Genomic DNA, 26,049 nt, shown 5'->3' with positions numbered 1-26,049 from the left:
TTATAAATCTGGTCAAGCACTATGGGTTTATTTAGTAATGTAAAATCCAGTGATGATTAATTTTTCATAGCTGCCTACATATACAAGTTTTCATGGCATACAGATTGTCAAGACAGCTCTCTAGGTTACAAAAGATATTTGTTATCAGATTTTTTCTGCTAAAATAATAACTTTAATGGAAGATATAAGACAAAAAAATTAGATAAGATTTGGTACAGTATAAGACACCAGCAGGGTACAGTGCCAAATTAAGAACAGAAAAAAGGTCTTTAGAAGATAGCAGGTTCTAATATATATATATGTATAACTGTTTCAATTTGTGTACACCTGAAACTAACACATATTGTAAATCAACTATACTCCAATAAAAATTAAAAAAAAAAAAAGATAGTAGGTTCTAGCTATTTATCAAACTATATAAACTTATAAGTAAAGCATTACCAAATTAGTGTACCAGAGGTACCAAATTAGTGTACCAGAGGTACCAAATTAGTATACCAAAGGAATGGGACTTAGAAAGACTGCATTTCTTTTTTGAAATTCAAAGCATCTCTAGGAACTAGAAAAGTTATTTTACAGATGACTACACTAAAATTTTAAACAACAACAAATGACCTACTAAGGCAACGTAAGTATGTTTCAAGGCTAGAGAAACTATCCCCATACTTTCCTGGCATCACTCTAAACATAAGAATCGCAGTATGCTAAAATCTCAAAGCTAATATATTAAACATATTCGATATTTGGGGCTTTCTGAAATTATTTTTAGAATTTTACTTTACAAGTGGGAAATGCACTTTTAATTTTTTAATGACATTTTCCTCCTAGAGATAGAATTTAGACATTTATATCTTTTCAGAGCAAAAAAAGTCATCAGAATAGGAGACTAGCATAGTACCAGCCTACAGATAATGGTTACACATGCATGTGTCTTTATTACTCTCCAAACCATTAGGAATTTATTTCAAACAAGGTTCTCTAAGCCTTCATTATTTGTATGCAAAATCCAGAGAAAACCAGTTTATCAAATTACGATTTAGTGGTCACGATCAGGGAGAATGATACTCTTCCCTGTGAAGAAATACATGTCAATCGTTGCAGAGGCAATTTTGACCTCTTTTATTGTCTGTTATCCAGGACAAACCTTTGCCAATATCTAATTACCCACGGAATCAAATTTAAATAAAATAAAGTATTAGAAGGTAGCCCATATGATGGGTATAATTTAGATGATCTTAGCCTAAATTTATCTTTTGCTCCTCAATAAAGCACACTGACTCAGATATATGTTCCACAGATGATATGCTTTTTCATAATCAGTGCAGAAATATAATTTGTACATCCTGAAAATATCTTTATCTGTCTATCCATGAAGAAAGCTTCCTCTTATTTGACTCTGTCTTGTTTTGAATATATAATTCAGAGGTTTACAAACTTTTCCAATGACTGTATTTCAGCTTGTGTTTCATCAGAAAACATTTGAAAGGATGTTTTCATTTTATAGGTTTACTATTTGAAATTCATTGTTGCTCAAGTTAGTAGTAGTGGGCAGTTTTCCTGTAGAGAGCAATTCCAAACACAATGAGTAGATGCCTGCTGGCTCTAATCAATAGGTTGTACCTCTTGTCCTTTCCCTATACTTGACCACACACTATTCTGTTGTCCATGGCCTCAGGCAAATCAAATTGGTCCTTTCTTCCCACCCCTCCCAAAAGGCCAAAACAGTTCAATGGCTAAGTTTTAAATAAGATTTATAACTGCCTGCAATAATCCTTTGAAGTTTTCTTACTAGAATGAAACATAAGTTTTAGGAGAGTTTCTGATTTAGTTGTGGGGGGGAGAGTAACAAGCAATAGTCACAGTATTTTTAAACAGTATAACAATTCAGTGAAGATTATACATCAACTGATGTTGCCCTAAGTTTTCTCAGTTTTAAATGATTTTCCTTTTAATTGCTAGGGAACAGGTTTAGACACAGGAAATAAAATACAGGCCAGTCCGTTATTTACATGTTCTTCATCTTGGCCATGAGGTCTTCCAAGCTTTCACCAGAATCTTCCACTGTTATTTCAGGTACAGAATCTTCTTGCTATCCATAAATGAGGGAAACATGGTGAAAAAATAACCAATTAAAGTTCTTAATGCTTAGGAACATATAATCAGTAAGCCTTAACCATGTTCAACAAGTTTACAAAGTAAACTTTCTTTAATAAATATGCCTTCTAATTTTTAGGAGAGACAAAATCCTTTATTTTCCCCACCAGTCTTTTGATTTGCAAGGCAGTAATCTCAATGTTCTTGAGATCTCTACTGAAGTGGTATTTGTAAATGATATTGTGGCTAAAACTTATCAATATACAAAAAAAAATGGTATTGTCATTTAATCAAAATCTATTTCAATTGATCCACCAATGAGTGAACAAAACTATTTTACATATATGTTTACAAACAGTATAAACTGTGCTGTGCCTGTATTTCCATATTAACACTGAATACCTCTCTCTTTCACAAATCTTAATGCCTATAATGTAAAACACCTAAAATAGAAAATACTGCATTGGCATTATAAAATAGGTTGAAGATGAAAGAAGATAAATAGACATTTTCTCTTATATTTACTTATGGTAAACAGATTTTAGATGTACCTTTTGGGGAACTGTATATGCCACTGTAATTCCTTCAGGTAAGTCAGGAATTGGACCTGAAGAATTTTTCAGTTCCTCTTCTGAAACCTCAGATACCAACTCAATACCTGTAAGGTTAAACTTGATCTTAAAACAGTTGTTAGGAACTTAATGAGCAATAATCATTCAAAACTCGTATATCTTAATTATAATCAGTTTCCCTCCCATAAAAGATTGTTTTATGCTGCCATTTCAATTTATGAAACAATTCTTACCCCACTCATTGTCATCATGTATTATCTCTTCCTCTTCTTGAACAACCTCCTGTGTGGGCAGTGCTGCTACCTTTTTCTGTAGAAATCAAACAGTATCAGTGTTTTTACTCATTTTCAGTTCTCTGAAGCATCAGTCAGAATTGATCAGAACCAAGAATTCAGATAGGCTTTTTTCTAAGGAAGACATACATATAGTCAACAGACACATATCACTAATCATCAGGGAAATGCAAATCAAAACCAAAATGAGATAACACCTGTCAGAATGACTATTATCAAAAAGACAACAAATAACAAGTGTTGGCGAGGATATGGAGAAAAGGGAAACCTTGTGCACTGTTGCTGGGATTGTAAATTGTTGCAGCCACTAAAGAAAACAGTATGGAGGTGCCTCAGAAAATTAAAAATACAACTACCATATGATCCAGCAATTTCACTTCCGGGTATTTTTTTTTAAGAAAACAAAAACACTAACTCAAAAGATATATGCACTCCAATGTTCACTGCAGCACTATTTACAACAGCCAAGACATGGAAGCAACCTAAATGTCCATCAACAGATAAATGGATAAAGAAAATGCGGTACATATATACAATGGAATATTATTCAGCCATAAAAAAGAATCTTTACTATTTGCGACAACATGGATGGAACTAGAAGGTATTATGCTAAATGAAATAAGTCAGACAAAGACAAATACCATATAATCTCACTTAAATGTGGGATCTAAAAACAAAACAAAATGAAAAGAGACTCACAGATACAGAAAACAAATGATGTTGCCACAGGGGAGGTGGGGGGTGAAATAGGTGAAGGGGATAAAGAGGTATAAACCTATAATTATATAATAAATAAGTCATAGAGATATAATTTACAGCATAAGGAATATGGTCAATAATATTGTAATAACTTTGTATGGGGACTGATGATAACTGGACTTATCATGGTGCTTATTTCATAATGTATGCAAATGTCAAATCACTATGTGGTACACCTGAAACTAACATAATATTGTATCAATCCATCAAGTATATTTTAGTTTAAAAAAATTAAAATTAAAAAAAATTTTTTAAATGAATTCAGACAGGTTTTTTATCTTACCAAAAGCAAGAAAGGACTTTGAACAGAATTTTCATGTTAAAGCATGGTGAATAAATTAAACCTTTAAAAATCCAGAATCCATTTACCTTGTATTCCAAATCTAAATAATTTTTTCTTCTTTTTTAAGTTATTGTCCTATGCAATATGATCTCTCATGCATTGTGACACATTGACATATACCTTATATTTTTCCTGTTGCTTCCTACAATTTCTGTCATCACACTGAGGATTTGGCTTCATGGACATAGTAGGGAAAAAATCCTGCATTGCATTGTATCCAAGGTAAAAACTAACAGTACCAAAATTTAACAGAAACCTAGAAAAACAAATCAAAGTAGACTTAAATAAAGAAATAAAACCATAAAAGTATTAGAAAAAAGTAACTGACTTTTTAAAAAATGACTTTGAAGAAGGTAATGATTTTTGTAACAAGCAACCCAGAAAACAAATTTCTTATCTTGTTTACAGGGCCTGGCTTATAGTAGATTTTGTTGAATGAATGAAGTCAAGAAAGGCTACTCCATTTCATCAACCATAGAATGCACTATTATTTTTTGAACATGTAATAAAGATAAAATGCTGCCAATTAAACTATGACATGTCAACAACTTTAAGAAGCATATTAATTTCACAGAAGTTAAAATGTGGCAGAAGTGTATCTTAAAAATCTCTGAGATATGGTACTAAATCTAATTTTTTTAAGTTTTTTATATATAACTTGCTGCAAAGTTTACAATCTTAAATTTGTATTAAATCTCAATAAAATTTTACAGAAGTATTCACCCATGTAATATTCACTACCAGATCAAAATATAGTTGGCACTCAGTATCTGTGGGGGATTGGTTCCAGAACACCCCCCACCCACAGGATACCAAAATTAAGCCCCTTATATAAAGTGGTATAGTATTTGCATATAAGCTGTGCACATCCTCCCATATACTTTAAATCGTCTCTAGATTACTTATAATACCTAATACAATGTAAGTGCTATGTAAATAGTTGTAAATACAATGCAGATGCTATATAAACAGTTGCAAGATTGTGGCAAATTCAAGTTTTGCTTTTGGAACTTTCTGGAATTTTTTTTTTTTTTTAATATTTTTGATCCACAGTTGGTTGAATCCACAAATGCAGAACCCAAGGAAATGGTGGGCAGACTGTATAGTGCATTTCCAGTAGGCCATAAAGCTCCCTGTGCTCCCTTCCAGTCAAATCTGATTCCTTTTAGAAGCTTATAGAAAAGCTGAAAAATCATGTACAAAAGATAAACAACAAAAGGAAAAAATCTGCAAATGCATGTTCTTAATATAGAACAAGGAAAGACAAAAAAACTGAGCAAAGGATGTGAGAAGACAATTCACAGAAAAATATAAGTGCTCAACCCTTTTCACAACTGGAAATTAAAATGAGATACCCATTTTTCACCTATCAAATTGACAAAGATAAAAGAGTTTGATGACTCTAACACCATATACAAAAATAAACTCAAAATGGATTAAAGACCTAAATGTAAAACTGGGTACTATAAAACTCCTAGAGGAAAACATAAGCAGAACACTCTTTGACATAAATCACAGAAATATTTTTTTGGATCTGTCTCCTAGAGTGATGGAAATAAAAACAAAAATAAACAAATCGGACCTAATTAAACTTAAAAGCTTTTGCACAGTGAAGGAAACCATAAAAAAAATTAAAAAACTACCTACGGACTGGGAGAAAATATTTGCAAACAATGCTACCAACAAGGGATTAATTTCCAAATATACAAACAGCTCATATAGCTCAATATCAAAAAGACAAACAACCCAATCAAAAAATGGGCAGAGGGCTTCCCTGGTGGTGCAGTGGTTGACAATCTGCCTGCCAATGCAGGGCACACGGGTTCGAGCCCTGGTCTGGGAAGATCCCACATGCCGCGGAGCAACTGGGCCCGTGAGCCACAACTACTGAGCCTGCGCGTCTGGAGCCTGCGCTCCGCAACAAGAGAGGCCGCGATAGAGGCCCGCGCACCGCGATGAAGAGTGGCCCCCGCTCGCCTCAACTAGAGAAAGCTCTCGCACAGAAACAAAGACCCAACACAGCCAAAAATAAATAAATAAATAATAAATAAATAAATTAAAAAAAAAAAAAATGGGCAGAAGACCTAAACAGACATTTCTCCAAAGAAGACATGCAGATGGCCAACAGGCACATGAAAAAATGCTCAATATCATTAATCATTAGAGAAATGCAAATCAAAACTACAATGAGGCATCACCTCACACTGGTCAGAATGGCCTTCATCAAAAAGTCTACAAATAATAAATGCTGGAGAGGGTGTGGAGAAAAAGGACCCCTCCTACACTGTTGGGGAGAACGGTGCAGCCACTATGCAGAACAGTATGGAAGTTCTTTAAAAAACTAAAAATAGAGTTATCATATGATGCAGCAATCCCACTCCTGGGCATCTATCCAGAGAAAACTCTAATTCAAAAAGTTACATGCACCCCAATGTTCACAGCAGCACTATTTACAATAGCCAAGACATGGAAGCAACCTTGTCCATCAACAGATGAATGGATAAAAATGTGGTATATATATACAATGGACTATTACTCAGCCATAAAAAAGAATGAAATAATGCCATTTGCAGCAACATGGATGGACCTAGAGATTATCGGACTAAGTGAAGTAAGTCAGACAGAGAAAGACAAATATCATATGATATCACTTATATGTGGAATCTAAAAAATTGATACAAATGAACTTATTTACAAAACATAAACAGACTCAGACATAGAAAACAAAGGGGATAGTGGGGGGCAGTGAGGAGGGAGGAGGATAAGTTAGGAGTTTGGGATATACACACTACTGTATATAAAATAGGTTAACAACAAGGACCTAATGTATAGCACAGGGAACTATACTTAGTATCTTGTAATAACCTATAATGGAAAAGAATCTGAAAAAGAATATATATCACTTTGCTGTACACTTGAAACTAACACAACATTGTAAATTAACTATACTTCAAAAAAAAAAAAAGTTTGATGATACCCAATGTTACCAAAGGTGTGGACAAACCAGGTACTCCCACACTGTCATGGAAATGTACCATCCTTTTGAAGGAGAAATTTAGTAAATCTGTCAAAATAAGTATTGCATAAACTTAGAAATTCCACTTCTAAAAATTCACACTGTACAAAAATCTACTCTACAAAGATATATGCAAGATGCTTTTTGCAGCACTGTTAATAATAGCAAAAAAATCTGTAAGTAGCTTAAATGTCCATCAATAGAGGGCTGGCTAGATATGACACATCGGTAAGAGAATACTTTGTAGCCATGATTTTTTTTTCCCTTCTTCATAACATACTGTAAAATGTTGTGTTTAGATTAAGACCTACTGAAATTTGACAGGCTATTTGTCTCATCTGAAACAGCCCTAGACAGTTGCCTTGAGAGTTCTTATGTATGCCGGTATTTCTTTGCTGATGGCTGATAAATGATATTAGAGTGCCTCCCTGTATCATGTTGCAATTTGTTCTTATTATATTGGATGCTTAAGAAACAAAACTAAGATTAACACTGTAAAGTGAGGAAAAAAAATGGCCTGATCAAGGCACAACTAAAGCAGTTCTGCTTTTCATAAAGTATGAGTTGGTTCAAAAACTCTATGACATTATTTTAGCTTCAAAGAAATGTTTGTCTTTATTAGTTATAGTTTAGACGGTGTGGTTGCTGGGTATCTGTTTATGGATAGCAGAGATATTACCCTAGTTAATGTTTAATCACATTCATATTATTTTTAGAAATGTTAAACCAAGATAGTGGAAGCGAGTGTGTTTATGCCTAAGTCTTCACCCTTTGGCCAGATGTGCAGAAATTTAAATCATTTGGTTAATGCTTCATAAATAAATATACCAGTACCACTGTACCATTTAACAAGAACTATGCCAAATGGAGAGTAACACAAATATGTGTGTGTTGATATATGTAATATTAATTAATATATATTTAAATTAAAAATATTTATATATAAAAGTATACACATATTATACATATATAAAATTTTAAAATATGTGTATTTAAAACTAAATTAAAAAAACAAATTAAATACTTAGCTAGTCATTCAATATTTGAAATGTTTGTCAAAAGCAAACAAGACTATTCAGAAAAATTATCCTTCACTCACTTTAACACATTTTGTACCAAGATCCCAGCAACCACTCCCATAGTGGTAGGAAGACTGGCTGCACAAACACCTTCTCGTTTCAGAGTCTTCTCATCAATATTTGCAGCAACTACAAGCGGTGGAGCACACTACATGAAAAAGAATAAAAGAAAATATATTTCAAAAGAAAGGGAAAAAAGTATAAGATATTCCAAATAGTATTCCATCACATTCATTCAAAGTCTGGTTTTTCTTCGAATTGTAAACATCTTCAATGCCCCTAGGAACTCCACTACTTAACAGTGAAAAATAATAACCCAAAATGAATCATGCATACCGCAAAACAAGCAGATTCTCCAGGAATTATGAGCTGTATATGCCCTGAAACTGCATTTTCACTGACCCCAGACTCCATCCATGTTTGTCCAAGCTCATTACAAGCCTTAACAGAAATAGGTGAAAACACAAGAAAGAACATAAAAAAGCAAGAAGTAATTTACCATAAGTTCTTTTCATGAAAAACTGGAGTTTAAATGAATTACAAAGGGTTTTTAAAAATTAATTTTCAGAAACATAGAAGAAAGTTGTAAATAATAGAATTCCTTAGCAATCGCCACTCTCCTTAAAAAAGAAACTGACAGCATTCAGGTAAGCAGTCAATATAAATATCTAATTAAATTGAACCATAGTTTATTGGATTTCTTATTAGATTAATGTAAAACTTCATTTTTCTAAAATAATTTCAGCAACAAAAAAATGCAAAATGTCATTTGCAAAGTTGAAAACACAGTAATTCAAAAGAAAAAGAATTCAGTTTTATTTTTGAGAAATCATGTGTGTAGGCAATTTATACACATTTATACATTTACTTAAAATAAATCAACAAAAGTAAAAACCAATGCTGACCAAGAATAAGACAGTATTATAAGATATTCATTCATTTTAAAAATTGTACATCAAAATTATCTGCTGTTTTAGTTTGCTCTATTGGCATGAGAGAGTAGGATACTGAAACATATGCCACACCAACAAGGCTAGACAGGTCCCATTAGAATAAATTTCAAAAACAGGATGAGAGAACATTAAAAACAAATAAAACACATTATCAAAGGGTTTAAATGCAGAACTATTTTCAGAATGCGGAATATATACTGACAGAATATACAGGAAAATAGATAAATCCATGAATATAACACATTATACAATAGGAATACTCACTGTATTTATTGTCATTCGAGCTTCAAAATTGTCCACACAGCTAAGAACTAGGTCAACAGGTTTTCCTTCTTCTAACCCACCATTACTAGGCAAAGAAAATAAATTTTATTTGAAAAAAATCAGGACACAAAATACACTCTAATTAGACTTTATCTGTTCAGTCAATACATTTAGTCTTTCAGTAAATGTTTGAGTATAATTATAACATAGCATTTAATATTAAAGACCCAGTATACATTGAGTACTCACTATTACAAACATAATATCAATGATATTACAGTATTTCTTATATAAGATGTACAAGGGTGCGAGAAATATAAAATCTGTTCACAAAAGTTACCATTTCCCTATCAGCTTTCACAGACTTTTACTCATGTTTCACTACAAATGTAAATGTAATAAAGTTAACTGAATACAATTGAATATTTCAGTGGTGTTAGTCTGCAGAAAACCACTTTCAGATAGAAATATAATCTATAACACAGAACTTATAATTGAGGACCCCTTGTTATATCATTATAATAACAGGCTTTTTTAGACTTGTTTTTTATTTTGTTGTTACTATAGTTTTTTGGACAATATATGCTTTTTACTGAGCTCCCAATACATTAAAGTTACACAAAAAATTTTAAAACTATTTTAAAAACAAAATATATATCAACCTACCAACTCAATGAATTAATCAATCATTGACAGATTTTCTAATAATACTTAAAATGAGCTGGACATTGTGCAAAATATTCATAAATAAAATTTTACCTTATTCTATTCATGAAACGTTCAAAGTTTTCTACTGTGGTTATATTGTAGTTGTGTACTTCAAAAAGAACATCAGGATTAATGTTCCTAAGAGGGAAAAACGGAATGATTATACAAATTACTAGTAAAACAGTAAGAGAAAGCAAGATAAAGAACTAAAAGAGCTAAAAATCATTTAACAGACGTTAGAGAAATGGAATTCAAGCCATTCAAAGAAAATCCAAAGTCCTCTTCTACCTCTTTTGTCCCACTTCAAGGACCAGGTTCAAAACATGTAGACTGTCAGAAGGATTACAAAAATATTCCCACAATCTATGTGCTGGGAATTAAGCCTTTATTACGTCTGTTAGCTACAGTTCAGCCTGACAGAGAGCTTCTTTGTTACTTATCCAATTCAGTGCAAATATGTTTAGGACCACAAAGAAACGTCCTAGAGTAAGGGTTGGCAAACTCTGGCTCTTGGGCCAAATCTGACTACCACTCTGGCACCTTTTTTTTTTTGTAAGTTCTGCAAGCTAAGAATAGTTTCTACATTTTTAAATGGTTGCAAGGAAAGAAAAAAGTCAAAAGAAGAACAATATTTCATGACGTGAAATTTTATATGAAATTTAAATTTCAGAGTCCATAAATAAAGTTTTTATTGGAGCAGTTGTGCTCATTCACTTTTATTGATATACTGCCTACAGCTACTACAACTGCAAAGTTGAGCAGTTTTGACAGAAACCATATGGCCCTCAAAGCATAAAATATTTACTATCAAAAAAGAGGCTGCCAACCCAGATCAAAGAGGTAAGAAAATTCTTTTTGTATAAGTGAAACCTGCATTTTTATAAAGGAAAATTCAGGTGCATTTATATGTTAGTTTAACTCATACCAAATACACACAGGAAGATTTCACCAATTTCACTGCCTTCAACTGCTATTCCATTTACCTCAAAGTATGTTCTGCTGCTTGAACTTTACTTAATCCTGCTTGATGAGGTTGGAAGAAAAGTCTATTCATATTGGCCAGTTCCACCTTGTCATAGTCAAAGAGCAGCAACTAAAATGAAAATAGTGGTATTCTGATGAAAAACGTACCAAAAAACAAACTAAAAATAACAAACTAGTCAGCTTTCCACCTGATGGGTTTAACTGTTTGACAGTAATAATATTAACTAATTCTGAAATACTAGGTGCCATATATTAACTCATTTAGTGACCATACAATATATAAGTACTCGTATCCTCATTTTAGAAATAAGACAACTAGGGTACCTGCCCAAAAGCCACTCAGCTAATATGTAGTGAAAATGGGATTCAAATTCAGGCATTCTCAATCCAGCATCTGTACCCTAAACACAACGCTGTACTGCCTCTCTAAATGATTATCTCAAAAATTAATGTTCATTCCATTTCATTGCAATTTTTACAAACTGTGCCAAAATCCTACTTCGTTCCAATGTTTGGCTAAAAACCAAGAACCCATTAGATAAATGAAATTTTTAAATAAGATAAAAACAAATGCTGTAGCTTAAAACCATAGTATAACACAATTCCTTTCATGAATAAGGCACTATATATACTCATGCCATGGCTAAAACATTATTCCAAACAGAATTATTAACCAATCAGTTAACTGCTGTTTCCTGCTATATATTTAGGCATGACAGCATTTGTCAAACACACTCACACAACTTTAAAATGGCCGAAAGGTCCATTTCTTATCAGTAAGAACAGGTTGAACCCAAGTATATCCGAAGTCCCTTTTTTATTTTTTAAATTATCTAAAATTAAATCTTTATTGGATGAGACTAAGAGTAGATTAGACGTTGCAGGGGGAAAAGAGGATCAATGAACTTGAAAGCAAAGCAATGCAATTTATCCAAAGTGAAGGAAAAAAGAACCAAAAAAAAACAAAAAACAAAAAACTGAGCCTCTAGACCTATGGAGTAATTCAAAGCAGTGCAAAAATGATATACAGTTCCCAAAGTCCCTCCTTCTTTATCTAAAATTCCGTGACTTTGTAATGTAATTCTCAGCATCCTAAATCTAACAATAATAACAAAAATGGGATTTTCTTCTTCTCCATACAGAAACTAAAAGAAGTTAACCCAGCCCATAAAAACAACACGTAGGTAACTCTCAGTATCTTGCTAGAAAAGATATCACTTATACTCTCTATGAAACTTTCTAACCCTATTTAGAGTCTCCAAAATTTGGTTTATTTAAGCTCAGTCAACAATATTTATTAGGTCAGGCCAAGTTTTAAATCTGAGTTTCAGCCTCATAGCTGGTTTATGAGTTAGTTGTAGGAAATCCTAAATTTGGGGACAGGAGGTGTGAGCAGTAACTGTGTCACTAATTAGCTCTGCTTCTGGGTAAGTCACTTTCACTGTTTAGGACTGTATCCTTATGTGTAAAATAAGGCAGTTAATCTAGATCTGGTGATTCAGTGTGCCCCAGGAATTCCAGAACTTTCAGGAATAAGAAGTGGGCTCTGGATCTCCAATCCTCCGCTTCCCTACTTAACCCCATGAAACAGCTTCTTGTTTCTCTGTTTTACATATTGAAGAAAAGAGTTCTGAAACTTACCTAAGCAGATCCTTAGCTTACAAACTTGAGTTTACATTGGAACCACTGTATTTAAAAAATACAAATGTGTAGGTCTCATCCCCAGAGGTTCTGATTAACCTATTATGTGGTGCAGTCTGAACATAAGAATTTTTTTAAACATCCAAGGTGATTCTAATTACAGCAATATTTGCTAACTGTTCTAGACCCTTGCTACTCAAAATGTGGCCTGGGATAACCCCGTCAGCATCACATGAAGCTTGTTAGAAATACTGGAGTACTTCCTCAACTTTGATATGCCTACAAATCATCTGGAGTTCTTGTTAAAATATAGATTCTGATTCAGCATGTCTTGGGTGGGGCCTGGGAATCTTCACGTATAACAAGCTCCCAGGTGATGCTGTTCTTAAAGCATAGTCCCCGGAACAACGTCATCAGAACCACCTGGGAACTTGTTAGAAATGCACATTCTTAGGTCCACCTGAAACCTATAGAATCAAAACCACTGGGGTAAAGTCCGGCAATCTGTGTTTTAATAAGCCTTTCAAGTGATTCTAGTGCACACTCAAACCTGCGACCAGCAAATCTCCATGATCTCTACCACCCTTGATCAATCAGCCAAGGCATGTATGTCAGGTATAAGCAATTATTGGCTAGCTTTTATAAACTTCTTGAAAGGCTTTAAAATGTTAAACATTAAAAAAAAAAAAAAAAAAAAAATGTTAAACATTTTTAGTATTTTGGTGTTGTCTTTTCTATATTGATAAATAAGTGCCAACTTTGAAACCACTTTCTTTTAAGAATTTGGGGCATGGAGTGGACCAACATATTAGAAAGCACTGATAAAGCAAACATTTTTTCACAAAGTTTAGCAAAATGATATACAACTGTGGAAAACTTATGTATTCAACCACTATCTATCTAACATCATGGACTCTGGCTTTATAAATCTAAGATTGGTAGGCTGATTTCTGGTACAAAGTTAACTTCTCCTTCCTACCCAATCAAATCAATTTTAGAAAAAAGTACGGGACTTCCCTGGGAGTCCAGTGGTTAGGACTCAGCGCTTTCACTGCCACGGCCCCGGCAGTTCAATCCCTGGTCAGGGAACTAAGATCCTGCAAGCCACGCGGTACAGCCAAAAAAAAAAATTTAGAAAAAAGTAAAAAAAAAAAAAAAGAAATGCATGGGTTAAAAAAAATCTGGAGCATTCAAGAGGAAGAAAGGTAGATGCTTTCTAGTTTGTCTTGTATAAAAACTGTGTTTAAAAAATTTTTTTGGGTGTTTCAGTGTTTCACTACACACTTTATCAATTTAACAGCCTTCTTTCCTAAACTTGTATGTCTAAAACACTTAAATCCAAACAAAAAAGTTCCTGAACACAATCAGGTAGTCCTTGTTTAATTAGTAATAATATTAGCTTCCTTTTGGGTGGGTTTATGTCTTAACCCCATCCACTGGGGTAGAAAAAACAACCTGAATAAATACACCACAAATCATGGACCTAGAGTCTGTCATACACAGTGAAGTAAGAAAGAGAAAAACAAATATCGTATATTAACGCATATATGTGGCATCTAGAAAAATGGTACAGATGAACCTAATTGCATGGCAGGAATAGAGACACAGACATAGAGAACAGACATGCGGACACGGCGGTGGGGGGTTAGGGAGGTGGGATGAATAGGGAGATTGGGATTGAGCTATATACACTACCATGTGGAAAACTGCTAGTAGGAACCTGCTGTATAGCACTGGGAGCTCAGCTCGGTGCTCTGTGGTGACCTAGATGGGTGGGATGTGGGGGTGCGGGGGGGTAAGAGGGGTGGGAAGGAGGTGCAAGAAGGAGGGGATATACGTATACATATACTGATTCACTTCGTTGACACCAGAAACTAACACAACATTGTAAAGCAACTATACCCCAATTTAAAAAAAAAAAAAAAAAACCTGGGATAGAAAATAAATAAATAAATACACCACAAATCAATAAGCCATTAGTAAGGAGAAAAAAAATTCTAATTTGTACCTGATTTACTCCAGAAGTGATTGGGTTCCCTAAATGATAGACAAAGAGAGATGTTTTTACCTTACCAATGCCACATCTTGTCAGCATTTCAGCAGTCACACTGCCAACTCCACCAACACCTACTATTGCTACAGCAAAGGTACGGATTTTCTGTAAAATGCAAAATTATATATGTGTTGGTTAATAGTTCTTCATCGGGGCTTCCCTGATGGCACAGTGGTTAAGAATCTGCCTGCCAATGCAGGGGACACAGGTTCGAGCCCTGGTCTGGGAAGATTCCACATGCCGCGGAGCAACTAAGCCCATGAGCCACAACTACTGAGCCTGCGCTCTAGAGCCCGTGAGCCACAACTACTGAAGCCCACGCACCTAGAGCCCGTGCTCTGCAACAAGAGAAGCCACCGCAATGAGAAGACTGCACACCGCAACGAAGAGTAGCCCCTGCTCGCTGCAACTAGAGAAAGCCTGCGCGCAGCAACAAAGACCCAATGCAGCCAAAAATAAATAAATAAATAAATAAATAAATAAATAAATAAATAATAATAATAATAATAATTCTTTGTTGGAAATGTCATCGAAAGTTATTTTCATTTATTGAAATCGTCTTCAAAAACTTGGAAGGGTTTATCTTACCTCATAGTCACTTACAATTCCCATTCGTTTCAATGCCATCAGGCGGCTTAAAACAAAGGAAAAAAATATTTTAAGGCTTACAGTCTTTTAATTAATAGTGATATAGGTAAACATACATCATCACAGAAAATAAACTGTGAGAGAGGAAACAGTGAGTGTGAGAGAGAGAGAGAGAGAAATCTTTCAGCTAATTTTTACCAGATGAAACTAAATCACTTCAGCACTGATGCCTGAATACCCTCCCTCCAAGATGTAGCCTGTGCAACAAGATTTTTTAAAAGTTCCTCATACATTCTAATGTGCAGTCAAGATTGAGACCTATTGACTCAAATGTTAAGTTTCCAGAGAATGGGTCAAAGTGAAATTTCAACATTTTCCTATGCTTATTAGTATATGTAAATATTTAGTGTTTAACTCAGACTTAATGTTTAATGTTTAACATCAGAATAATCTCATGGCTGGAATTCTATTCACTTGCTGCCTCTGCCCACAATGGATAATGTCTACTTTCAGTAAGCACCTCTTATACCAAGGACTCTAAGAGATATTTACCTAGTCACTGCTAGTCTGTTATCTTCTTCAGTATTTTAGGTTTTTTTAAATACATATACTTTAAAACTATACACATATACATATAATCCCCATTAGTTTACACTTTAGTAAGAGTCAAATAGTTCTATTAGGCTTGTTAGGAAACTCAGCAGTGTTCTGGCCTGCTCCCCCATTTTCCTCTCCTCACTCATTTTTAACTCTGTTACCAACATATCTCTAAATAACATGCTAACATTGTTATTTCTTGATTTTCAGGTTTAGGTACTATCTGAAGATTTCACTCTTTATCATTAAACACAAATATTTCCCATCTCACCAGCCTCTTGATATTGTTATATGGTCATTTTGGTTAGATGTTAATACTGTTCACAACTGGACAATGTAGTATATTAGAATTTACCCTTTCCTGTATGATCCCCACCCTTGAAGTTAATAATTGTGTTTGTTCTTATGTTTACTTTTCTATGTATTTTCACACATTCAACCCCAGTTGTCTAAAATTCCTCTAGATACAGTGATATATATGAGGTGTTCTAGCAATTTCTTCTTAAAGATATACTAGAATCTTCTGACATGTCCCCATGTGCACATTTACTGCACATACAGCTCCCATCCTGCGTTCTCCCTTCATCATATTACAAATTCTCTTCATTTCTTCATCCTGTATTAATCTCCTGCTTCTGGTACCTTAGAGCTCAATGGTTCTAAAGTGTGGCCTATGGATCAGTGGCCTATGGAATTTGCTAGAAATATCATTTCTTGAGTCCCCACCCTATAATCACCAAGCGAATCAAACTTTGAATGTGGGGCCTAAACAATCTGTGTTTTAACAAGCTCCCCAAGTAATTGTGATGCACACTAAAGTTTGAGAGCCTCTGCTGTAGATTATTTCTTAATTTATTCTCTTGCTATGGTTGGAAGAACATCTTCTCATAGCTTTGTAAAGGGTACAAGGAAGGTAAATTTTGAGAACGTGTATGTCTGAAAATGTTATTTACCAAACTTCTTAAAAATGTTTTATCAAAATGTTTTATCAAAATTCTATTTTTAGAAATGTATTATAAAAATGACAAATTGAAGGGTATATAATCGTTGAAAGCTACACCTACACACACACACGCACACTTAGTCGATAGTTAAACTTGGTATAGAATTCTATGTTAGAAACATTTTCCTTCAAAATTTCTAAGGTGTCTTCTAGCTTCTGAAATCTCATGATGTCCCTTAGAGTGAATCTATTCTCATCAATTGTGCCGAGTACTTGTTGGACTCTTTCAAATAGGAAACATGTTTTTTCAGTTCTGGGAAATTTCCTTGAATAATGTGATGATGCCCTTGTTTGGTTGGTTTGTTTTTCCTGGCCTTTCTGAAAGTTCTATTATTTGGAAGTTGGACCTCTTGGACTAGTCCTCTACTCTTAATTTCTTTCTCCTATTGTCCACCATTTTAGTTTTCTGCTCTGTTCTCTGGATTTCTTTCAACATTATTTTCCAAATCTTCTATTGAGATGTTCACTTTTGTTATCATTCTCCATTTGCAAGAATTCTTTTCAATTATCTGAATGATTTCTTTTTGTAGTAACTTGTCCTGTTTCATTTTTACAATATCTTTCCTTTCTGAAGATACTAATAATAATATTTGGGTTGTGTTCCCCTTACATAGTCTATTCAAGTAACTAATTTTGTTTTCTTTCTTTCACATTAGGAGCTTCTCTCATCCTTTATTCTGCTCATATTTAAGAGCCAGACACTAATAAAGGCAAGGATGTGGGCATTGCTTGTTTGACTTCGGGCTTCACTGTAGGGTGATCTGGCTGGGTTGTTTAGTTGAGAAACCCACAATGTCAGTGTCTTTCAGTCTCTCTTCTTGGTGCTCTCAGATTCCCTAGAGAAGAATCTTTCAATTTCCAGCCTGAAAAGTCTTTATGCCCATAAGTTTGGGGGTGTTAAATGGAAGAACAAGGTTGGGAGTCCTAGCATTCAGTATGTAAATATTTAGTTAATCCCCTTTCTTCAGGTATGAAGACTTGCTTCAATTATTAATATAAATCATCTATTCTACTCTCCAATGAGTAAATCTCTAGTCTTCTCTCCTGATAGAGAAGAAGTATTTTCCCAGCTACCCAAAGTGAAGTAGTGAACCTGGGTTGTTTCTTCAACAGATTTTCAGCCATATCTTTCTTAGCCCTACCTTAAGCCCTTCTAGAAATACTATGCCTATTCTTGAGCTTTTGGGGAATTCTGTTGTATAAACTGGGTTGCAGCCTTTAGAGTCAATTTCTTTGGATCCTTTAAATCAGTTATCAGTCATCCATCCCTTTTCTAGATTCTAAAACTGTCTAACTATAATCTTTTAAGTACAGGGACTCACCCATCCCCCAATTACTTATAGAAACCCTCTATTTTTTCAGTGGAGGTTTATTCCTTTTTAAAAACTCCTTTACTTTCATTTTAGTGGGATTGGGTAGACAGTGATAATATATGCCTTTGATCAATCTGCCATCTTTACCTTGATGCTCTCTTTAATCTTTATATATAACGCTGAGAAGAATGCAACCTCCTTTTACGAATGGGGAAAAAGATTCAGGTTAATTAACTTGCCCAAGATTAGCTAAATGGCAAACAATTATTCAGAGTTGGGTTTTTGAGCCAGTATTTAAAACCAGGTTTTCTAATTTCAAAGCCTCTGCTCACCTCTTCATTTAGTCAACATGCTTCTAATTATATTACATACCACATAATTTTACAGTTACTTGTGTTAATCATTATTCTACAACCACTGAATCTCCCAAACTAAAGCAAAAGGTCTTTGAGGGTCAGGGGCTTTATATTATATTTCTATTGTATCACTTGATGCAATTAAAATGATGTAGGAGACCTACAAATCCCTCTCCTATATTTTTTCTGATAACCATGTATCAATACTTTATCATATTTCTTACCACTCATATTGTAATCCCATGTTTACTTTTCTATCTATCTCACACTCACCTGGTAACCTCTGGAGAGAAATGACCATGTCTACTTTGTATTCCCAGTGTCTATGCATAATAATAAGTGGTAGATAACATTATCCAGGACGGCTGGAGATGAAAACGTGCTAACTAATTATTTGCTGAATGAACAACAATTCAAAAACTTAAGGCTGATCTTTATCAAATTTCCATGTACTAGTGCAGAGATTTGGGAGACAACTGCCATCTCCTAAGTAGCAGTTTTAATAAAGACAAATGGTGCAAATAATATAGAAAATACTAAATGTTTAAATTTGAGTTCTGAATGTTAGGTTTGTGGTCATTACAATGTCAAGGAATCATCTCACATTAAAATGATGTCTGAAAGATGATTCTAAATATATGATCGGACTTCCCTAGTGACGCAGTGGTTAAGAATCCACCTGCCAATGCAGGGGACATGGGTTCGAGCCCTGGTCCGGGAAGATCCCACATGCCACAGAGCAACTAAGCCCGTGCACCACAACTACTGAGCCTGCGCTCTAGAGCCCGTGAGCCACAACTACTGAGGCCCACGTGCCACAAATACTAAGGCTCACATGCCACAACTACTGAAGCCCACACACCTACAGCTTGTGCTCCACAACAAGAGAAGCCATCAAAGCAATAAGAAGCCCGCACACTGCAAGAGTAGTCCCCGCTCAACTAGAGAAAGCCCGCGCGCAGCAACAAAGACCCAACGCAGCCATAAATAAATAAACAAATTTGTTTTAAAAAATATATGATCCACATTCCTTTGCTTTTCTTGGAGGGAATATTTCAAAATTTTCATTTGTAAAATTGAAAAATGTTTAAGAATGCCAAATGGAATAGTTTCCACTCATTCTAATTAGAGATGTCAATTCATGCTTATTCAACCTCTAAAACTTTTGGATGGTTAACCCTTCATATGTGTCAAGTAAAATACATGCACCCTGTCAATTATATCTCAAAACTGAAAGAAAAAATTTTTTTTTAAAACGTAGTAAGGTAAATGAGAGAAAAGCAAGAATCTGGCATGATTTCACTTAATTTGGGTTAAAATGAACTCTTTTGTAATTATGGAACAATTATAATTTTGGTCAGGTTTTTCTATTACAAATAAAATAGTAATTAACATCTTTGTGCCTAAATACTGGTCTGCATTTTAGGTTGTAAAAAAAAAAAAAAATGAAAATGCACCCTAAGACTTCCACTGAGGCTTTATATGTCATAAATAAAACCCTTCTTTAAAATCCAAACTCTCCTGCTCTTTGAAGAGAAAGAGCAACAATAATATCTTTCCTGTTTCACCTACTCTAAAACTATCCAGTTTTTAGCCACGCTACTTAATGGCTTATTTATTTTTACTGGGGAGACAGTTCCATGTGAACTTTGGAGTAAGACAAACCTAATGCCAGTCCAGGCCTTTTTAGCTACTGTTAGCTCTATGACCTGTGGCAGGTCACAGCAGCTCTCTAAGCCTCATTTTTCTCACTTATAAAATGGGGATAAAATAATAGAAGCAATCTCCTAGGGTTGTGGTGAAGAGGAAAAGTGACAGTGCACGCCCGCTGAATTAACAAATCTTAGGAAAAGAAGAAAGGAGAGGAGCAGACAGGCCTGGGGAAGTCCAATGGTTTTAGAGCTAATCCAGCTCTCTCCACCATGCCCCCAATTTAAGAAACACTGAGAAGACTTTATGAAGCTCCCAAGTTTAGGCTTAGCGGGTTTTACATCTGGCGTCTTCTGAAAGTTTTTACTCTCAGTTTTACGCAGAGCGAGGAAGACTAATAGAGGCAGGGGCGGTAGTTAACTGGATACGTGTCCTCAGCAAGCACAGGAGCAGCACCATATGGCTGATTCAGTTGGGTTTTTTAAAAAGAGGAAGAACACGTTTTACCAGTACTAAGACTTGGTCTTGCCCGTTTGGGAACAGGACCCCAGAACAAGGAAAGGGAGGTGCGAGGCCGTGTGAGCTGGAGAGCAGCGGGGAGCGCCTCACTCCTGACCACCTGGGACAGGTGACCTCGCCCCTCTCCCCGCCCCGACCCGCCACGCAGGTCACCTGTAGGGGTTGGAATCCACCACCTCGGGGCTCATCTTTTCGATGCGGGCCCGACCGCCTCCTCCATCGCCGTCCCCCAGGGCCCGGCGACTTCTCTCCTGGGCCAGTTCCCGCTCCAGCTCCTCGACCCGCTGCTGCAGCCGCTCCACAGATTCGGCCATGGCTGGGACCCCGGCCGCCAGCGCTCCCAGCCCCGGCCGTCGACGTCGCCGCCGCCCCACGCTGTTGGCCTGCTGGCCCGCGAAGGGTATGTGAAGAGGCACCTTGCGGCGGCCTTCCTAGCCCACAACCCTGAGGAAGCCCTCCCAGCGCCTCCCGGACTGACCGTCTCCGCCGCTCCCGCGGGCCTCTCAGCGCGCCGTTTCCGGTGCGTTGCAGTCATCGTTCCCCCTCAAGGAAAAACCAGCCCTTTCAGTTTCCCTCTTCGCCCGGGCCGAAGCAGGGCCCGGGTCATCAGGGTCCAGAGCCGGCGGCCTGCGATGTTGCCTTTCCAACCGTGCGGCCAGGAGAATCCCCAGGATCTTTTATTCCTGGGCTCGAGGTCCTGACGGGCCCTTTTCTGAACCGGACCCTATAGGTCTTCCGCCTGCCGGTGCATTAAATTTGGAGGCGGAGGAGGCTTCGGCGTTTGTATTTACCCGTAGTGACTAAAGTGGTTTTGCTTTCTTTAGAATTGAGGCCTCCAACTCTGAGGCTGACTGAAAATTTTAAATCCAAACACACGAGGCCCTTCTAGCATTTCCTGACACAGCCCAAGTCCTAGGCCAGTGCTGCCCAGCAGCGGCACCTGGCGGGGGGGCGGTGGGGGGGTGGGGTGGGGGTGTGATTGGCTGGAGCCGCGGGCCCGCCTCCGCACGGTTGTCTCGGACTCGCCCCAGGCTGTGGAGCGGCGCTCCCCTGCCAGAGGTATCCGAGCCGTGGAGACTTGTGGTTTCTCTGACTTTGTGGTCTGAGGCGGCAGCACTGATCATGGAGACCGGTGCCTCCCGCGAGCCCGAGACGGCCGAAGTGCTGCCCCAGCACAAGTTCGACTGCAGGTCTCTGGAGGCCTACCTACACCAGCACTTGCCCGGCTTTGGGGTCGAGCCTGAGGCCAAGCTGACCGTTGCCCAATACAGGTATCGACGCCAGCCTTCTCCGCCAGCAAAAACAGATCTGTGCCTTGTGTTTTTCTTCCTCTGGCCTTGGGTGGGTTCCCAGTTTCCCCCATCCTGTTTGTTTTTCCGCAATGAAGCACTCTGCAGGCGAGAGCTGCCGTCACCGGTCCCTTGCATTACATTCTGAGTATTTCCACTTCAAGGGCAGTGATGGAAGCACGATAACATTCACGATTCCAACTACAAGAAGGAATCTTTGTTAACAACTATATTCACTGAGGCAATTAAGGTTAGAAGGTCTGTGGGATATAAAGAGGCCTTCGCTCAACGTTTGTCCTATAACCTTTTTTTCTGAGAAGCGGATGTAATTCCGTTCACATTGGCATATTCTTGGAGGCTGAGTTAATGGTACCAGTTAGGGGATCCGAATTCTTATCCTAGATCTTCCATTTAACAAATCACAGCACCACTTTGGGCTTTAGTTCTTTCTGAAGTAGGGGAATAGAACTGGGTGACCGTTCTAAGAGCACTGTTCCCCACCGTGCATCTGGCTCTAGTCTGATGTTGTATAATAGAAAATAATTTTCAAATAGACTTTATTCTAAAAATAGTATTTTGATAAACAGAGCTATAGAAGCAGTCCTGGCTTCCAGAAAACTAGACGTGCCACTTACTGACTGGGAATTTAAATACTATGGTACATGAACTCTCTGAGAACTAGTTTCATAATCTGTAATAAATATCTGCCTGTTCTGCGTGATGCTGATAATTAAATGAAGTAATACAGGTGAAATGGCTTAACACTGTAACAGAACTGTATACCAGTGGCATTTATCACTGACATTTATATTCCTTGACTACTGATTTCAGAGAAATTAAAAATAGTGGAAAGGAGATGGATCAGAGAGGGTTTGGGGGTGTGGAATTAAAAGGCACCCTGTGGGAATGCCCTGGTGGTCCAGTGGTTAGGACTCGCGCTTTCACTGCCCGGGGCCGTGCGGTGCCGCTGCCAAATTAAAAACAACAACAAAAAATAAAAATAAAAGGCACCATGTCACAATAGATATTGTAGGATGAAGGAGAAGGTGGAATAAAAAATGGCTGAACTTTCTAGCCTAGAAGCCTTGTGTTATAAACAAACTAACAGCTCAAAGTTCAAATTTGCTATGGGAATCTGAACAAGTTATTTAACTCTTTTGAGCATTGAATCCTCCTTTGGCAAAATGGGGATAGTAATATTTCTCTCCTAGAGTTGTTGAATTATCTAACTGAGAGTTAATTCTGAATTAAGTTGAATGTTAAATAAACCAGAATTGTGCTTGATAAATGGAATTAGTTGTGGCGTAAATAGTATATATGTGTGGAACTATCTCCACAAAGAATACACATTTATTTCCAAGACACATGAAAAAGTTTATGAAAATTGAAGACATGTTAGGCCACAAATGAAGTTTCAGAAATTCTAAAGCGTCATTCTTAAAAAAAAAAATTCAGAATATAAATGCCAAAAGTTTAGAAATCAAGAGAAGATAGCTAATAAATACATTTTAGAAACTAATTGAAATACAGATTAAAGAGCCAATAATCTACAGAAAATAATGGAGTTTATCAAAGTTCAGTATGCAAAAATCAATTGCATTTCTTGACTTTAGCAACAAAAATGTAAAAATATAATTTTCAGAAAGATAAAATTAATAAGAGCAACAAATATAAATTTCTCAAATATTAATCGAATAAAGTATGTGCAAGACCTTTGTAAAGGAAATTATAAAACTGTATTAGGACCTTAAAAAGAACTAAATAAATTGAGAGATGCCATGTTCACAAATAGGAGAATTCAGAATTGTACGTTTCTCTTTTTTCCCAACTGATCTATAGATTCAGTGCAATGACGATCAAAATCTTAATTTTTTCCCTAACTTGAAAAATTACTCCTAAATTTTATGTACAAGAGCAAAGGGCTAAGAATAAGCAAAAACACTCCTGAAGAAGAACAAAGTAGGAAATTTGAATTAAGATGGCATATTATTAGCACAGAGATAGACAAACATCAATAAAATAGAGTCCACAAAAAGACCCACATGTTTATAGAACTTTGACATATGACAGTGGTGGCACAGAGAATCAGTGTGTGTGGGGTTGGAGGGAGAAAAGATTTTTCAGTAAATTATACAGCAATAATTATTATCTGTATGAAAAAATTGAAATTAGACCTGTCCCTTACTCTACCTCACACAGTTCCAGGTGGACTACAGACTTGAATGGTAAAGGCAAAACTGCAAACATTTGGAAGACATAGGAGAAGATCTTTATGACTTTGGAGTAGAGGATAAAATCTTTAAAAAGACAAAAGCACAAACCATGAAAGAAATGATTGATAAATTTTTAGTGAAAGAATCCTTAAAGTGAAAGAACAAAAGAAAATATTTTCAGTGTATATAATGGATAAAAGATTAATATCCAGAACATATAAAGAACTACAATAGCCCAACAGAAAAATGGGCAAAAGACTTGAAGATACTCAACCTCATTACACTGTAATAATTGGGGAAATGCAAATTAAAATGACAAGATACCATTTCACACCATCATATTCACTTTGTTTTTTTTTAATCTGACAATATCAAGCAGGATATGAGATAACAGGGACTCATCCACTATTGGTGAGGGTATGAATTAGTATAACTACCTTGGAAAACAATTTGGCACAGTTTTGTAAAGATGAAGCTGGGAAGACAAAGCCCTATGACAAAGCAATTCTATTCCTAGTTTTATACTCCTGAGGAATTCTTGTACCAGGGTATCAGGAGATAATCTACAAAAATGTTCATTGCACTGTTTGTAATGACAAAAATACAGGAATAAAACACAATGTTCATCAATAGTAGAATGGATGAATAAATTGTAGTATATTCACGTGATGGAACACCATACAGCAGTGAACATGATTCAGCTGCAGCTATACACAACAACACAATCAAAAACTGGACAAATAAGCAGTATATTGTTTAAGGAGATAAACTTAAAGGGAATGATATATTTAAAAATCAAGACAGTAGTTACTCCGAAGGGAGGGACAGGGAATTCCCTGGTGGTCCAGTGGTTAGGACTCAGCGCTTTCACTGCAGTGGCCCAGGGTCAATCCCTGGTGGGGGAACTAAGATCCCTCAAGCAGCACGGCACAGCCAAAAAATAAAAAATAAAAAAATGAAGGGAGGGACACAAAGAGAGCTTCAGAGATACAGTAACTTTTTTCTTTCTTAAACTGGGTAGTGAGAACACTGGTGTTTGTTGTGTTATTCTTTATGCTTTACAAATTTTGTAAGTATTTTTTATCTATGCAAAATTTATTTTTAGAATTTGCAAAGATTAAATCATATTAGAAATAAAAATATTTAGATTTAAACAATAATGAAGGCATTGTATAACTTGATAGAACAAAACTTATGATTTCCAGCTATGTGCATAATATGTGCCTGGCACTGCTCCAACCACTGGGGATATAACAAACAAAAAAATCTTGCCTTTTTGGAACTTCCATTCTATTTGGAGAAGATAGATGATAAATAAAATCACTTTCTAAATATTACAGTGTAGGAAAAGGTGATGTGTATCATGGAGAGAAACAAAGGAGAATAGGAAATGTTTAGGAGGAGGGAGAAGAAAGGCCTCAGTGAGAAGGTGACATTCAGCAAAGAGAGATGGGGATGTAAGCCATGTAGCTATCTGGGGAAAGAGTATTCCAGACAGAGGGAACAGCAAGAGCAAGGGCTCTCCCGTGGGTGGAGAGACTACAAGCCAATGTGCCTGGAGTTTTGTAAGCAAGGGCAACAGGAATTCTGTTGGCTGTTATAAGGGCTTTGACCTTTACGTTAGTCGAAATGGTGAGAGATTAGGGATTTGGGGGCAGAGGAGGGAAGTGATTTGTCTTTTTAAACAGAATCTCTTTGCCTATTGTGTTTGACTGAAAGAGGCAAATACAAGGAGACCAGTTTGGAGTGTATTGCAATGACC

At 36.2% G+C, this 26,049-nt stretch overlaps 2 protein-coding genes across 4 annotated transcripts in view; one reads left to right on the top strand and one right to left on the bottom strand.

The window, feature by feature from the left end:
* UBA5 (ubiquitin like modifier activating enzyme 5) lies at positions 1–21,702 on the bottom strand. Of its 2 annotated transcripts, none has more exons than XM_068545915.1 (13): positions 21,264–21,702; positions 20,939–21,171; positions 15,348–15,393; positions 14,775–14,864; positions 11,065–11,174; positions 10,133–10,219; positions 9,374–9,458; positions 8,493–8,597; positions 8,177–8,304; positions 4,182–4,317; positions 2,900–2,975; positions 2,646–2,752; positions 1–2,089 (listed from the first exon to the last, which is right to left on the bottom strand). In XM_068545915.1, exons 1-13 carry the CDS (start codon positions 21,318–21,320, stop codon positions 2,006–2,008), a joined length of 1,344 nt encoding a protein of 447 aa, XP_068402016.1. In that variant the 5' UTR covers positions 21,321–21,702; the 3' UTR covers positions 1–2,005. The 2 variants fall into 2 exon arrangements, with proteins under 2 accessions (XP_068402016.1, XP_068402017.1); XM_068545916.1 differs by having other exon boundaries at positions 20,939–21,168.
* A 121-nt stretch (positions 21,703–21,823) lies between these two features.
* The window catches only part of ACAD11 (acyl-CoA dehydrogenase family member 11), a 96,773-nt gene continuing 92,547 nt past the window's right edge, over positions 21,824–26,049 (top strand). For both annotated transcript variants that reach the window (XM_068545925.1, XM_068545924.1), the window contains exon 1: positions 21,824–22,056. In XM_068545925.1, the coding sequence (XP_068402026.1) occupies positions 21,908–22,056 (149 nt within the window). In that variant the 5' untranslated portion in view covers positions 21,824–21,907. The remainder of the gene's footprint in view (positions 22,057–26,049) is intronic.

The sequence above is a fragment of the Eschrichtius robustus genome, chromosome 6 (assembly GCF_028021215.1).
Source record: "Eschrichtius robustus isolate mEscRob2 chromosome 6, mEscRob2.pri, whole genome shotgun sequence".
Classification (NCBI taxonomy): domain Eukaryota; kingdom Metazoa; phylum Chordata; class Mammalia; order Artiodactyla; family Eschrichtiidae; genus Eschrichtius; species Eschrichtius robustus.
The sequence above is the reverse complement of the archived record's forward strand: the minus strand, read 5'-3'. Positions and strand labels throughout refer to the sequence as shown.